The following is a 17,310-nucleotide window of genomic DNA, read 5'->3' as shown; positions in this document are numbered from 1 at the left end:
TAACTCATGATCCATGTGTCGTAGAAAGTTAGTTTTTGGCTCTATGGAATCAGAAACACCATGTTTCTATTTGTTCCAAGAGAACTTTTAACTCTAAGAGCAATAGAATTTAAGTTACGCGTAAAAATCGAATTTCAGTGCCCAAGAGAACGAGGAAAGTTCAGAAATCAGAGTAAACGAAGAGAACTTTTTTCAGCTGGTTGATGCAATTTATTTTGATGGCAGAAAGGATTTAACTCTAACCTTGGTAAAAGAACAAACCGGAAAAACTTCAATGTCTACAAAACTGGAAGAACACTACGTTGTTGTGGGTGAGCCAGAGGAAGTTTATTTGACACACTTTACAACAAGCAATAGTAAAGGATAAACACTTGCTGAAAATTTGTATAATGTCTTGTCAGGAACTGATCTGGAGCATAAACTGAAAATTACTGGTTCTGATGGAACTGCTGTGAACACGGGCAATATCAATGGCTGTATTGTAAACCTGGAGAGACACCTTCAACGCCCATTGCAGTGGGTAATTTGTTTACTTCATTGCAATGAACTGCCATTACGACATGTTTTCTCCTTACTAGATGGTTGCACAAAAAGTCCTGACAGCTTTTCAGGTGCAATTGGAAAAGAAATTGGCGGTTCAGTTTTCGAATGGCCTATTGCAGAGTTTCAGCCACTTCCATATTTCACTTTCCCGACTTTACCAAATGACGTTACTGATGATCTAAGTTCAGACCAATTCTACGCTTACAGAATTTGTTGGTGCATCATTTTAGGAGAAGTGGATGAAGATTTGAGATTTATGAAAGTAGGACCTATCGTGCACTCTCGGTGGTTAATTTTTGGATGTAGAATTCTTCGAAGATATGTTTCAACTTCAACACCATCCAAGAACCTTAGAGTTTTGGCTGAATTTTGTTTGAAAGTATATTTTTCTTCTTGGTTGGACATCAAACTGAACAACAAGATTTCTGATGGCAGCAAGAATATCTTCAGAATGTTGCAGCGTGTTATCAAATTTTCAAATCAGCAAGTAAAAGATGAGGCCTTGAAAACTCTTCAAAGAAATGCTTATTTTGGCCACCACAAAAACATCTTGCTTGCAATGTTGTGTGACGAGGATGATGATATTCGAAGATTGGGTGTAAATAAAATACGAGCATTACAAAATGGCTCTACATTGGGAAAAGTTTCTGAATGGCATCGAGAAGAAGAAGATGTGATTGTTGAAGATGTTGATAATTCCAAACAAGCAATTCGAAAATTTGTTTTACCAAAACTTAATGTCAAGGCAATGTCATATCATGAACTTACTGATTTGGCACTCGAAAGCATCACAGAGCCACCTGCTGTCAAGGACTTAAGTGATGCTGATTTAAACGTGCTGTTTGACAGCCCTTTGAGTTTAAAGCATCCCTGTTACAATCAAAGAGTAGAGAGACATGTCAAGCTTGTTACTGAAGCTGCTGGAGCAGTAGCTGGTTTTGAAAAACGAGATGACATGATACGCCAGCGAATCAAATCAAGAAAACTTATGAAAAAGTTTCATACTAAGCATCAATTTACTGTCGACAAACTCTCTTAGAAAAAAATTTGACAACACATCGTATTGTGTGTCCTGATGCACTGCTTCATCATCATCATCCATCGTCGGTTTGTTCCCCACTAGTGGGGGTGGCCGATTGTTTCCGCGCAGCAATTGTTTTAATCTTTTTCTCCATTTCACCCTGTCCCTTGCATCTTCCTCCTTCAGTCCGACTTTTTTAAATTCATCCTTCACTTGTTGTTTCCACGTTCTTCTTGGACGACCGCGTTTCCTCTTCCCATCCACCTTTAGATCTAGTGCCTTTCTAAGAAAACTTCCCTCCTCCCTCCTTATCACATGTCCATACCATCTTACTCCATTTGCCCTTGCCAGTTGGTCTATGGTCTCTCTCATCTCTAGCATATCCAACAATTCTTCAGACCTTTTTTCCCTTCTCGTTTTCACCCCACACATTGCTCTCACCATTGACCTTTTCCGTTCTTCTCAGGATTGCCAGTTCACTCTATCTCAATATCCATGTCTCGCTACCATATAGCATTGCAGGCCGCACACAGTTCCGATATACTTTCCTTTCGTCCTTAGTGAAAATTTTCTGCCATACAACATTTCCCCACATTCCCTGAACTTTGCCTAGCCCAATCTTGCCCTTGTTGTCACCGCTGCGTCGCATCCACCACTTCCATTTATCCGATCACCCAGATAACAGAAGTCTGTCACTGTTTCGATGCCATGGCAGAACTGCTTATGATTGTGTAATGTATTGCTTATGATTAATGTCCCACACGTTGATTAGTCAAATGACATTTAAAGAGCTTAGCTTAAGTACTGGTAATTAGCCCAAACTACAGAGTTTCTTGTCCCAAAGTATTTGAGCGCATCATACACAAATTTGCATCATTGTTTTGTACAGTATACTATAAGCCAATGCTCCATTATCGAAATTTGAAGTGTAAGCTCAACAGTCAAGCACTGACACATATGACAAAAATGAAAATTTTTCTTGTTTAAATTTAGTCATTGGTTTGTCCAAACTTGTTGGCAATTTTGTGATATTTTTGCCCACAATATGTCTCAAATTTAGATATTTGAGCATAACTTAAATTTTATTGCTCTTAGAGCTAAAAGTTCTCTTGGAACAAATAGAAACATGGTGTTTCTGATTCCACAGAGCCAAAAATTAACTTTCTACGACACATGGATCATGAGTTATGCTATTTTTTATGATTTTGGGGCCCCCGCATACAGCTTTCCAAAGTTGCACGGACAGTTAGGGGAGCAACAACTCCAAAACACCATCAGACATGTTTTTAGGTGTAGGGCCACCATTTAAGACATACTTTTTGTTGAAATTCAAAAATTTTAATTTTTCACCGCACCCTATTGGTCAAAAGCCTTATCTATCACTTCAATCAATTTATTTCGCAAAATATATTCGTGATTGTGTATTTTAGGTAGAAAAGGTGATAAAGACTCAGTTTTTGACCTATTTTCTCCATTTCTTGGTCAAATTTCTCAGTTCACATTTTATTTTGAAAGTCTTCTTGTATTGAACACAGAATTTCATCAATTTTCTTTTTCCGCTTCTGTGCAAACAGTATTCCATGCACTTTTTGCACTACAAAGCAATTTGCGCAAATAACAAATCACCTTCCTAATTATTGTCTGCCAGCGAAGAATGACTCATATCGCGTCAGAGACCGTCTCTTTACCCAGACAGCAAAATCGACGTTGAATCAATGTAAAAATGACGGATTTTGCTGCCTGGGTACAGAATGGAATTTTAGCGCCGTCGCGTTATGATTAACAAACACAAAATGAAACCGCACGCTAATAGTAAACTGTCAATCAAGCTATTGAATATCAGCAAATTTCTTGCATTTCATAACTGGCTGTGACAAAAGGTTTATTGTGAACTTCACAATTATCCGATACCAACATAATCGGGATTAAAAGTTGGGGCAAGAAAAAAAAGTAAAAGTCAAGAAATCTCAGGTTTCTAGCGTCACTGCTTCTATGTGAAATTGCTGAATTAGCAGAGGGCGAGACCATAGGGTCTACGCCAGTAACAGATACGGTTAAAACTGAATATTAAACAAAAGCATTTCTTAGACACCACAAGTCCAAGACATGGTTCTGTATGTTAAGGCATGGATACAAACTTTCTATTTGACAGTATTGTTCCTATAAGGTTGTTTAATTTCTTACTGATAAGGCTAAACAAATCAAACCGAAATTTATTTCACAAAGGTCTGTATAAATATATTGAATGAAACGAAATGAAAACGAAACAGACGAACTTTGCATCCAAACAAATATCTTTTAAAATATTTACAAAGTACTGAACTTTTGTTTCAAACAGCTCTATTTTTGTATCAGTAAGCAAACTCTCATTCCAAAAGCGGCTTTTCAGGATAATTTATTTCTATGTTCGTGTCATCATATAGCTATAGCGTCGTACCCGGCTGCCCTAATCTTCAAGTTATCGTCTCCACTCTCGTCCATGAAGTCGTGGATGGGGTCGAAGTGGGGACTGCGGCCAACACACAACATATCCTCAATCGTAGCAGACTTGTCTTCGTACACGTGGGACAACGATGGCGGCTCGAATATTAAAGGCAAATACCCGACCTTAAGTAAAAATGTTAAGGAAATCAAAATGTTAAAGTTAAGAGTAGCCGGCTTCCATCCGTCAATGCATACAGAAATTCAAACTCGCATTCATGTAGGCTATATTTCGACTACATAGTTGGTGTGAGAAAGACTGTGTGGGCACTATCTCGCGTCTCCCTTGAAATCCTATAGTTGGCCGCTATTGTTAGTGATAGCGCTTAAAATATTTTTCAAATTTGTTTAAAAAGTAGGGCAAGAAAGCTCAAGATTAGACCTGCAAACTATATCATTGTAGGAAACAAATTCACATACGGTACATCATTGTAGCAAAGAGTAAACAACTCTGAAAATTTTCTCAAAAAAGAATATTAAATATGCTGACAATGCAATAGTGGATCTGGAAAACAAATTGGGGACGAACCAGTTTGGACACTGCCAACGTTGATGTCGGAAAAAAAGTTTAAGGGATCTGGGAAGCTTGCCTTCCAGAGAATTGTGAGAAATTTAATTATGTTTTGATCAGTTTGTGTGCAAACATAATCGGAATAATTTTTTCTTTTTTTATCAAGACGTACACTGTGTAACAGCAGTGTGTATTTGATCAAATTTATCCAACTATAATTGGATTTCCAAAGAAGTTTTCATTTGAAATTTAAGTTAGCTTACCTTTCCAAGAATATTTCCATTTAACGCTACAGAAGGTTTCCAAAGAATTTTTCTCTTAAAAGTTTGTAGCCTACAGCTTGGCGTTGCGTAGCCTTTCAACAGGTTAGATTTAGAACGTCAAAAATCTATTTGAGGTGTCCCCATCTTCAGCCATAGTATATACACGGCACAATTTATTTTATATCACTAACACTGAAATTTATCTATTTAATTGTTAACTGGGCTATTTGGGTGAGCAAAATGTTTACTTTGGAATGTTATATCATTTTCTTTGTTTTATTGGACACAAAAACGTTTTTATTCCTTAAATCCACTGCTGAAACTTTATATGTACAATGTCGGTTTGGTTAAGAAAATGTTGTTGAGCGAACGAGAAAATTTTGCAAAAACAGGAGAAAAGTTTCATGTTTTACTCGATTTTAAATGGACACGTTACCAAGTTCTCCTGCTGGATCCGCTGCTGGTTTGCATTAAACTTTAATTTTATTTGCTTTGGTGCTGATGTTTAAATTGTTTTAGTTTATTCATGACACTTATGTTGTGCTACATAGATTGTGAATGGGGATCAGAAACATCCGATTGTGACTCGACACCGTGTTTGTCTTCGTAACAATGCAATGAGCTATGGAGTTCAACAAAATATTGGAAAATCTACTTTTGTTACGAACACGTCAAAAAGTTTTCGATTTAACAATTTTACAGTGCGAGTCTTCCAAATGCAGCAGCCCTCTTTAAAAGGAATTTAATGAATTTGAGCCAATAAAAGCAAATTAGATCTGAAAGTAAGCGCAATAGGTTATGCCCTGAACCACCCTTGTCAACGCTGCTGGCTATCAATATCCAACATTTTTGCCATCATTATAAGAGCGTTTAATGTTGGACCTCTCATTCTATCAACTGTTGAAAAACCAACTAAATTTGTGTGAGCCCCCAGACAAAGATAAGCCTCCAGCCGAGTGTGGAAAGCTGCAAATAGGCCTTGCATGATTTAAGCTATGGAGTTTCGAGAATCTGTGGCAGCCTTTTTATAGCCAAAAGCATGTAAATAGATTAAAGTAACTGGGCCTCTAAACAAGTGTAGGCTCTCCTTGGCAAATGGGAGGGGGTACGGAGAGAGGTTATTGCGGCCCTGGTTGTAAGAGATGTTGATTTTGTCTTTTGGTGACGACTTTATCTGATATCGCAAACACAAATGGAAGAGCCGCGGGGTTTACCGTGGAATCCGCGATGATGGTGTTCCGGATGACAACATTTGTTCGAGTCTGGTGGTAGATTCCATAATCCCAAGCCTTGTATATGGTGAAGTCTCGGATCATAGAACAACTTCCAACACCATCTTCTATGAAGATCTGTACTCCATGAAGGCATCCATGGGCGACGTTATCTACATAATGAATGACAATCCAGACATCAAGTTTCAGCATCTTTTAAAAACCACGTATTTTCAGTCTTCAAAATTATTGGGTAGACAAGAAAGCAATAAATTCAAGTTGAAAGTTGTGGTGGCCAGCATTGCGTCGTTCCAGTTTTCTAATTCAGTAGTAACATGATAAGCACATGCTAGTGATAATTTATGCCGACGTTTGTCAATCAGACCCGAGTGATTTCTTCAGCGGGCTAGATCAGGTCAGCACCAGCTGTCTAACGTGGACGAACAAAGACCGATGTCAATGTACAACAACTAACTACATATTCAACGTAAATTTCCATTTTGAAATACATGCGCCAAATTTCTGAACTAGAAAACCATCAATGGTAGCAAGACAATTGTTGAATGTTCAGTGATTTAAGTTGATCTCACTTGTCCACTTGTTCTCGTCGGAAGCGCCACAAGCCTCTCCATCAACATGGAAGCACAACCTTTCGCTCCCTGCAGCAGTGTTGCCAATCATGATAAGGTTTTGAGCATCACTTACTTCAAAGCTTGCTTGCCAATCCTTAAAACAAACCGTTTCAATTAAAAATAATGTCTTTAATCTGACGAGAGATATGACGTACAACAAATATTTATCCACAAATAGTCAGCAACTTTGCATTAGCTACTTCCAGATAACTCCAGTGATGACGGAGATCCTGAACCGGATGTATGATGCTCTATTTGAAAAGCTGAAGCTATTTAGCGAAGAATGCAAAACTACGAACATGCTGACGATTCCTGTACTGTACTTTCGAAAAGTAAACTACCAAGCTGTAGTTTTTCTTCCGGTCATTCATGCTGGTCAATTAAAAGCGGACAAACATTAAAACGGTTTTCCAGATGTTTAAAGTCACTGGTCAGAGATGTCACTAGACAACGTCAAAGTTAGTTGGGCCTTAGACATGTTTAAAGATTTAGGCAAAATTGTGTCTTGCAGAATGTAGTTCACAAAAAACAAAATTGCAAGTGAAGGAATTAAAACAGGCCTACTGGGGAAGAAGACAGATGGAGGAAAGGATATTTGTTCAAGCTAACAAGCTAAAAAATATAGATCTGCTAATTGGATAACGATAACAACTTGTGAAAAACACAAAAAAAAATGTTTACAATTGAAAAGTTTATAGCAACTGTAAGCGATGGCTATGACTAATATAACATGCTTATCCACAGACGTCTCTTAACTCAAGTAGAATAATTGTATTCGTGTTACAGAAACTCAGTGAAATGACTTTTCTACGATAAATATTTCGGTCACTCTCCCAGTACAAGAAACGATTTGAGTGAAAATCTAATATAGACATCCATTTATTGTTTAGATGCTGTTTGAACCTCTTCAACATATCCAGCCATGCAAATGATGAGCGTCTTGTGGAAGCTGGCTATCTGGAAGTGCAATTAACAATCAGCCGATGACCAAATAATCGTCTGTTCCTAGCTCCTGACCTACCTTGAAGTTGGTTTCTTCATAACGATCCAGGTAAGCCCCGCGGAAGAGTGTCACAGTCACAAGGTTGCGTTCAAGTATATGGTTGCTTCCAGTGATGCGGATTCCTGTAGATAAGATGCTTGGCTATTGTGACATTACAGTTATCTATTATGAATACATAGTCATCATTGGTTAAATAATTACCACAAAAGGAAACTGCGAAAACTCGTGTAGCCTAATTTTAAAAACTAAGAAAGTACCAAAGAAAACGGCACAAAATTAACAAACACTCGCAGGGAAATTAATGAGGTTTTCTTGCACAAGCTTACTGTAGCCTACCTAGTTGAAGTTGTAATGCCAATGTTTCAAACACTTGTAAGCTCCAGACAGTTTTACTCTATAAAGATCTATATTAATAATTCCATCAAATGCAGGTATTATTCACTGAAAACCTTAACACTGTTTCACCTTTGTATTAGAATCATCAGAAGGCTCTTATTCAAATGTTTATTCAAATTTCAATGTAATTCGCTTTGCTTGGAATTGAACACTTTTTGTAGTGTGAATAGTATTTATTGTTTATATTAATAATTCTATTGATTGTACAGTATAATATTACGAGCAATACAAGTCTTTGAAAGGGGACAATATGGAAAAAGTAAATGCGTTTATGGGGCGCCTTAAACAATTCTAATAAACTTGTCAGTGAAAGAAATGCGCAGTAAAAACGTAATTTACAAAAAAGCAAGTAGCTATATTATACAACCGTAAAAACATTTAAAATTTTGCAGCCTTTTGTAGTAAAATTGTAATAGAAACCTGCCTTGAAAAAACTACAATGCTACCCTTACCAGAGAATCAACCAAAGAACTAGGCTACTAAAAGGTGTTAAGGTTCCCTAGTGGGTTTCAGATAATGACATGTTAAAATATCACTCGTCCTTACCTGACCGTTGAAAACAACTAGTTGTACTCAGGTCGGTTCTCTATGGGAACTTGTAAATTATTGTTGTAAAACACGTCACAAGAAATCTCACCGTCGTGAATGGTTCGATGGACCACATTGTCAGCAATCTCAATTCCCTCAGCTCCAAACGTCCCAATGGCTGTGGAGTACCCGTCGTGGAACGCGCACCCGACCACAAAAGATGGGCGGGAAGTTGATACTGGCCCGGTGTTGAGCCAGGCCAACGAAAAGCGAGGATCCCAGACTTCAGTCCAACCTTCTTGGCCAGTTTGAAAAAACTCAACATTACTGAACCGGCCCCAGCCTGTGAAGAAGATGTTGGCAATGTTCTGGTTACAAACTAATAAATAAGAACCAGGCAACTGACATTCTCTGATTCCCAACCCATAACCTTCACTATATAAGATCAACATCATTATTATTTCAGTTATTTCTAAAAGACTTACCGAAGACATCAGTGTTGTCAGAGGTCCGTATGTAGCCCACTAGCACGCGAGCCCCGAACGCCTGCTCATCAATGTTCGGATAAGATGCGCCTGCAAGTCATGTGGTACAAGTTATAGAAACAAATGAAAAGCCCCATGCAAGCATAGTATCATTGAAATTTAATTCCAGGCATAATGCTAGTCGAGAAGAAGGACAAATCCTTGCTTGTAGTCCAGTGATGATTTACAAATCAATTCAGCAAACGCAACTAAACTTGATGTTTTACGTTCAAAACATCAAATTTAACCAAACGCAACTTTGAAACATTTAAATGGCAAAAATAAAAATTAGGTGAGCTTAAAAGACTCGCACACAAATGCTAGACAATAATAAGTTATAACAATACTCCAACCTAACCTACTTTACTTTGGTAAGATACACAGATGTTACCAGTAAATAAAACCAATAAACCGTTTGTGCAAAACAATTGGTTCAGTAACCACCCCAACTGTCACCGGACACAGGTCGTACCTTTGATCTTAATGTTACGGCTGAGTAGGCCGACTTCGGCACGCATGTCATACTGCCACCCAGCAGCCTCGTACGACTCCCCCATGTGTCTGTAGAGAAGGGGCGTCTGCAAGGTGATGGTTACTTGATTGCTGATTGATGTTATGACATTTTTCTCAGTTTCTTCTGACCTGGAACGATATAATTTAATACAAAACAAAATCGAATTTGGATGATGATGAATAACTAACATTCAGTTTGACTGACTTCATGATGTGACAGAAGCTCATTGTGATGGCAAGGAGCTTCCATCGCGTGGAGAGAGCAGGCCAGAAACTTTGGTTTCAAGCTTACATGGAATACCAATTGGTGGTTGGCTAGTTATTTTTACTATAAAAGTAATTGTGATGCAACTATCAGGTAGAATCACTCTTTAAGAGTAGCGTCAATCTTCTATACAACATCCTTCGAACCCGACCACATATGTGGATGCTTGTAATGTGCTGCCGTCAAACAATCGCAAAGCAGCGGAACGGAAGAGGTTGTGATAGCTCACCGGTATCCTGTAGTTGTGATGACTATTTCGTCCCCTACTTTCCAGTCCACCCCATCAGTTAGCGTTATTTGTGTGGAGCCAGCGTTGGAAGTTTCAGCAAGATGGGTCCAGAAAACATCGTGACTTTGTCCATGAAAATCACAACCACCAAAACAACCCAGCGCCTTTGATCCCAACTCCACTCCTGCAAAAAACACTCATGAATCATTTTAACCGCTTTCCTGCAGGTCATGCACTGACAGTGAAGCCGATCATGACACGTGTGACGCAATGCAGTGGCAAATAGTACGTTCATTAGTTTTAGTGAATTACTGCACATGCAGCTATCGCTATTATCATGATAAAAGGATTCTCAAAGAAAAGTAGTTGGCCACCAGCATCTTACCTGGGAGAACCAACCCTGGGGTGTCGTGGTCTCCTCGCAGTTCTATTGTGAGGTCATTTTGATACGGTTCCGCGCTTGAAAACCCGGCAATGATTCGCCCACCCTGAAAGTGAAAGTTATGTATGCAATTGAAAAGGAATACTTACCGAACTACGTGGCTTGAGACTTGTTTCGGTTGAATGATCAACCAAAGTAAATAGAGTGAATAAACGATCTACTTGCATCACATCAATGCCACTTGTGCAATCATCAACCCTTTTCTGGATGTCATGGATGTTACCTTCACTAAGATGTAAATGGCAGAAACTTGGGCGCTCTCTACGAACTGCAGCACTCCTTCCACGGTGATACTGTCGACGTCGATGGTGTCCACGTCAACAAGTACCCAGCACAGGTCGATGTCAGTAGCGCTTTTTTTTATGACGACGGCCTATAACAACACAACAAAGTAAAAGGAACCACGTAAAATTTAGAAAAGGTCGTGTTGTCGTATTGATGAGTAGCGGACTCTCCGTGGTGCCCGCCTAACAACGTCACTTGCTTCTGTTGCTACATTCCTTGTTGATTTTACACTGTTGTGCCAATGATGACACTGTATCCTCTCTAAAAACAATCCATGCTAGGGGCTAGGGACTGCTATCCCTCGTGCTTATCCCTCGCCATCACTACCATATGTTGTTCGTGACCATTTTCGAAGGCGACCAGTGCTTCTGATCTGATACCAGAGATCGTATTTCTGGGTCCATTGTAAACCCAAATACACCAATGAGAGTTAATTATTTCTCACATTTCCGATTTTTTCCATGCATGGGTTGTCCGCTTGCGACCACGCAATGGCATTTTCAGGCTGTTCTCTAGATGGAGGAACGCTGTCCGGGTCCACAGGTCCAATACAGTCCAGATACACACATCTACAACACGTGGTTTGTGCATTAAAACAATTGTGTACTTTTAACAAATGGTGAAGTAAGCACAAAGTAGTAGCCTTCTTACAGTAAGAAAACATCAAAAACACGACCATGTGAAACACAAGTGTGAAAAACGTAAAAACTGATTTAACAACATTTTTCGATTATGGAAATGCATTTTCCATAATGAACAAATAGACCACCCCAACCTTTTTACGCTTACACATTTATTCAAGCACTTCCCTAAAAGCCCCAATAGAACAAATTTCCTTCTTTGTCCATTTAATATTTTAAAAATCATTTTGATGTGACAAATTGCCACTTCAAGAGAAGTGGGCTACAAGCAACTATTGTGAACTTGAATGACAATTCATTACCTGTATATGTTAGGAGTCACAGTGACGTGTCTGTAATCATCATCAACGATTTCAATTGCCGCTCTCTTCCTCCTTGATGATGTCTTCCCGGAAACAATGAATTGAAACTCGAGTGTCTCTTGATCGAACGACCAGTCGAGGTTGTCATTGTCGGCTGTGAGTTCGTCAGTGGCGTTTTCAACCGCAAATTTCTCCACTCCATTGATGGTGATGCTGCATGCAATAAGATTTCTCATCAGAAAGATATGCGGTAGATCTCAACACACAAATACAATCCGTATGCATTAATGCTTAGGCTAATAATAAAAACATTGCATTTTTGAGAAAAGCGTTTTGTTTCAAAAAAGTTTTGGAAGTTATGCTGCCATCACGCGACTGGGAAGCGTTTTCGTACAGAAAAAAAACTAAAAAAAATAATTTTTTCAAAACTTTTAAAGTGGTTATTTATATAACAGAGAGTAGAGAAATCTAAAAATCATCAACAACTAACAGCTCCATCCACAACAGCACGTGCCGTCTGATGATACCAGAAGTGATTAAACTAATCAACTTTCCGGTGCTCTTACATCATTGAACCATGAATTCAACAACTATAGAATACATCACTAAATCAATCTTCATAGCGTCATCAATAAAATTAGTCTGACAACAATCTCGTGAAATCGTTGATGACTGCCATTTCGTGCAAAAATACATTGCTAAAAACAAAAATAAAGCAAGTGTTTCCAAAAAATGTTCCAAAATACAGCATCACTCATAAACTCACACGTCTGGCCTTTGTTTGAGCAGGTGGGAGACGAATATGTAGTCGTCCTCCATGAAGTCATAGTACCTCGCGTTGTAAGTGATGTTGGTGAATTGCTCCCCGTTCTCAAACCACATCAAGTATTTCTCTTTGCTGGGAAGAAGCAGCATCCACCCTGCATGAATAAGAAAATATGATGGAAATAAACTTGAGGACCTGCAGCGGTTACATTGCTCTAGCAACAATCAGATAAAAAAATGAGGAACCACGGGCCGCTCATAAACAACACATGAGAGTTCATGCATCTTTTTCACAGAGTAAGATGGCCATCAGTCCTTGGATGGCATGGCAATGATTTCATCAGCAATACTTAAAGCTTTCAGCAACAAGTTTGTTCTTGAGAGATGTTAATTTGCATAGAATTCAAAAGAATTAAAAAAGTTATGCAAGTTGTTTACGCTATGTTTCAGTCGCTTTAAATAAATGACAAGCGTGTTTCAGTTTCCTTGGCTTCGTTGCAAAGAGTATCTCGCAATGCTTGACTTTGCAAGGCAGGAACGCATTATAAAGTGAAATAACCAAATTATACAATTGCCAGTCGTTCAGCAGTGTTATTGTAAAAGACCATTGTAATAGAATCTTTTCGTAGTTTGCAACACTACAAATCACATTGACGCATGGAAGATTGCAGCTTTGCTTCCGAACCTGAGAACTCATTCTAATGCCGAGGAAATCCATGATCAGCCTAGGTGAAAAGTGGAAAACAATAACAACCGATTTAAGGTAGGACGTGCCTGGTTTGTGAGTAAGCCTCTTCTTTTGGTAGGTGCTGGAAGAGTTTCCGTGCTGGTTGGAGAACCACAAATTGTTTGCTTCCAGGGAGCTTGGGATCGGGTTGTTGAGCGCAATGCGGTGGAAACGGGTGCCGGGAGTGCAGATCGCTGATGGAACAGCCGCGTTAGAGGAAAATAAGTCCCCAGATTGCACCTGCAACATGTAACTGGTGATGAAACGCACTCGATCGCTATTGATTGAATCTTTATCCTCAGATTGGGACTCAAGTTGTCAACCTCCTAATGGTGAGCTCTGGTAATTGATTTTTGCAATCAAGCGAATGACAACAAATCGAGAAAACAATTGTAGCTCACGGAGTTCCATGCAACTCCATCCGGTACAGAGTAATGCCGACCCAGAGCATGCGCCCTTCATGTCTAATAGCCGTTCAGGGCGGGTAACTTCGGTTGTCGTATGGGAAGGCAATACCTTGCTGCAGTTGAATGTGGAAAGCCTGACCAAGTCTAAAATCGACATCTTAGAACAACTAGTGAAGGCCAACCAAGTAACGGCTATTCTACTATCCTCAGATTGAACTAGCTTCTATGAAGAGCTTAATTTTGGCAGTTTCGTATACTTGTAGAAGCAACAAACCACTAACGCTGGGCCCAATCACCGAGATTGACAGAGTGGAGTTTCCGATGGCTGAAGTGTTATTGTTTGTGAATAATTCTGTCCATTAATAGCCGCTGATGAAGAGCAATTCTTAATATGCTTTACTCAAGCGTACATCCCTAGGATCGAACCAGCGCCGCTTGATCGTACAGTTTTTTAGTCCGAAAAGTCAAACGCTATAGGGGCGGACCGGTCATGCGTTATGTCGTATATCGCATTCAAGGCGAGTAGGTCATGTGCAGGTTGATATTTTTATTTGTAATATACTCTTGATTACTCTTGAGAAAGATATCGTATGTTTTCGCGTAACTTCTTTTAGCTACACTTTTAGGTAAGCGTAAAGTTAATCACAATCAGCTAAGCGCTTCCGACAATAAGCACGGTAGTCATCGCTATCGTCACGTAACAAAAGGTTGATTGTGACACCATCGTTATCTTACAGTGCAGACACTGGTGTCCATTAGGTCGGTAAACGGAACTACAGAACTCCCATCAGCTTCTCCAGTCAAACTCCCGTCCAGATCCTTCAGCACGCCCTCATGTTCCCATCTCCATTGCACCCTCCTTGTGACGTCAGTGAATGTGAGCTCTGAGAGAAAAAAACAATGTAAACCTTTGTTTAGCTTTAATCTTTTAGCAACAGGTCGTTTCAGATTAAGTAAAATAATCTTTTGGTTAGTTTCACGGTCTACTGTAAAGTCTGTTTAGAGAATATAGTGCGACCATTGGTTATATGCAATATCCTTGGACCGATGTAAACATCGTTTGAAAGTGTTACAGTTTCGCATTGTGTAGGATTCGAACTACTGACACAGGCCCACTGAACCACCAACATGATAATTAAACTTAGGGCTTTCTATCAGATAACTAGAATTTCAAAAGAGGCAATGACTCATTTATTGTTAGGCTATTAGTGATCAGCAAACCGTGCAAGATTTGGAAGCATCTCAATCTCGTCTTGTACAAGCTTGATTTCACTACAAGCCTTCACTCTGGCTTGTTTCAAGCATCAGTAACTTCAATTGATTGAGTTCAGGATACCCCAAGGACTTTCTTAAACAACCACCCAGACGACGACGACACCAGCAAAACAGACAAACCCCCCAGACACCATATAACCCAATACATTTTGAATTTCCATATATGAGCGACGACGCGGACCGTAAAGCAAAGAAAGTTTTCAAAGACCTGGATCTGCCAGCGCCTTTTTCGACGCTCACGAACCCTCAGAAACGCCCTTCAAAGACCAAAAAAACCCGAACCTTGCCGGCTACAAAACTGCCCACTACGGAACGATGACATATGTACCACCAAGAACTGTGTCTACAAGATCGCATGCAAGAAATGCAGGGAAAGCTACATAGGCAGCACGATTCGGCCACTCCACTCCCGCATAAAAGAACACCTCAGTTCAGACAAAAGTTCGGTCTTTAATCATCAACAACAGTGTCACAGCGACTTTGAATTTACAATAATTGCCCGAGAAAATGACGCGGTAAAATTACGTTTCAAAGAGGCCATATTCATCAGCAGACAAAATCCTAAAATCAACAACCGTGCCGAAAGGGAAGAACTACGTCATCTAATCTACTAATCAACTGAAAACAATTTTGCAACAAAAACGCCTAACAACACAGAAACTCAACAACCAGCAGCCTCAAGCTAAACGAAAGAACCACAGTAAAGAACCACTCACTGACTTCAACACCATTCATCAAAGCACATGACTAGGGAACAGTGTTCCGAAAGCTAGCGCAACTTACTATTGCCACAGCAAACTCGCAGCATCAGGCTAAGACAGATCGTTTAAATCTACCTTGTGAAATCAGTAACTTCGCCAATCTAAACTGCATCTCACCTCGCACCCAGTAGTAGAAACCGCCACAAACGAACGTGCAAGTGCCTGATATGTGGGTCACCATGAAAGCCACGCCACCTTGGTTGAAATTGACGAAGTGAGCCTTGTTCACGTATAGTCCAGGGGCGAATGGCAATATCTAAACATGTTATTAATATACAGTTGATCACCTTGGTAATGGCTCATGACATACCCCAAAGTAGGCCAACGACTTCAGCCATAAATGTATCAACAATTTTGTGGCTTGCAACAAAGAATTGAAATAGGGTAACAACCCGAAGGTGTGTATACCCGAAGGGCAGTAACCTATTTTCTAGTCACATCTAGTGCATCAAACAATCCTTTGCCGGAAAACTTAAACCTATTAATTAACTATTATTGACGCAAATATGATTGATGATGATTATGCGCCTGATCTGATACAGACGTTGGCGATCATGGTCTTCCAAACTTCTTTGTCATTTGAAATCCGTATAAAATCGGTAGTTTTGATTGTCGTGTTTGTGGCGCATTGGTTCAAGCTGTCTTTGACAATCTTTGCTTCTTTTCCCTGCATCATCTCCAATAGTGCTAATTTTTCGAAATCTTTATGTCCAGAAGAAGTTATAATGTACCCAAGATATTTAAATTTATCAACTTGTTTTACTTTAACATCGTAGAGTGTCAGGTTGCATTTTGGATAAGTTGTATTTTTTTAATGCAGTCATGTATTCTGTTTTTCTTGAAATTAACTCTAAACTCATTGCTTTACTTTTATTGACAACAGAATTTAGTAAGTCCTGTAGATTGTTTGCAGATTCTGCTATCAGGATTGTATCATCAGCGTATCTCAAGTTTGTTATGCTTTGTCCCCCAACCTTTACTTTATTCATACCTTCGATGTCTCTCAAAATCATATCAGCTGTAAACGTTGCAGAGGTTGAGAGATAGGACACACCTTGTCTGACGCTTCGTCGTACAGGCCTGACTTCGCTAAGATCGTTATTTATACGTATTGCAGCCGTTTGCTTCCAGTAGAGGTTTCGTATAATTCTGAGGTCGTTACCGTCGATATCAAAAGAATAAAATATTTCGAATAATTTAGCATGTTGAACCTTGTCAAAAGCTGTAGAAAAGTCTATAAAACACAAATAGAGATCCTTGTTCTTTTCTATGCATCTCTCTGTTAACATCTGAAAATTCCATTTCTGGTCCTTTTTCTGCAACAAATGCAAACTGTGCTGTTGAAATTTCTGGTTTTAATTTTGGTCTCAATCTCATCATTATGATTCGGAGTAGGATCTTTGTTAGATGACTCGAAAGGCTAGTTTTTTTGTGGAGTGATCATTCTATGGCTCCAATTTTCTTTGGTAAAGCTATGAATATGGAACGTACCATATCACTAGGGATGTTTCCGGTGTCATAAATATGATTTAAGATCTCAGTGGTTAGGTCCAAACCTCATTCAACTAAAGCTTGGATAATTTCG

General features: G+C 39.3%; 1 protein-coding gene across 1 annotated transcript in view; it reads right to left on the bottom strand.

The window, feature by feature from the left end:
- Window positions 1-17,310, bottom strand: part of LOC145784891 (fibrocystin-L-like) — a 100,597-nt gene that overhangs the window by 26,246 nt on the left and 57,041 nt on the right. Inside the window, exons 53-68 of the mRNA XM_082596729.1 lie at window positions 15,843-15,981; window positions 14,425-14,573; window positions 13,330-13,522; window positions 12,557-12,710; window positions 11,791-12,003; window positions 11,293-11,416; window positions 10,786-10,935; window positions 10,506-10,608; window positions 10,121-10,304; window positions 9,586-9,755; window positions 9,075-9,164; window positions 8,699-8,932; window positions 7,684-7,787; window positions 6,621-6,756; window positions 6,034-6,203; window positions 4,002-4,171 (exon numbers count right to left, since the gene is read on the bottom strand). Coding sequence (XP_082452855.1) covers window positions 4,002-4,171; window positions 6,034-6,203; window positions 6,621-6,756; window positions 7,684-7,787; window positions 8,699-8,932; window positions 9,075-9,164; window positions 9,586-9,755; window positions 10,121-10,304; window positions 10,506-10,608; window positions 10,786-10,935; window positions 11,293-11,416; window positions 11,791-12,003; window positions 12,557-12,710; window positions 13,330-13,522; window positions 14,425-14,573; window positions 15,843-15,981 — 2,483 coding nt within the window. The remainder of the gene's footprint in view (window positions 1-4,001; window positions 4,172-6,033; window positions 6,204-6,620; window positions 6,757-7,683; window positions 7,788-8,698; window positions 8,933-9,074; window positions 9,165-9,585; window positions 9,756-10,120; window positions 10,305-10,505; window positions 10,609-10,785; window positions 10,936-11,292; window positions 11,417-11,790; window positions 12,004-12,556; window positions 12,711-13,329; window positions 13,523-14,424; window positions 14,574-15,842; window positions 15,982-17,310) is intronic.

The sequence above is a fragment of the Aplidium turbinatum genome, chromosome 15, assembly GCF_918807975.1.
Source record: "Aplidium turbinatum chromosome 15, kaAplTurb1.1, whole genome shotgun sequence".
NCBI classification, from domain to species: domain Eukaryota; kingdom Metazoa; phylum Chordata; class Ascidiacea; order Aplousobranchia; family Polyclinidae; genus Aplidium; species Aplidium turbinatum.
Note: the sequence above shows the minus strand (reverse complement) of the source record. Positions and strands in the feature narration are given on the sequence as shown.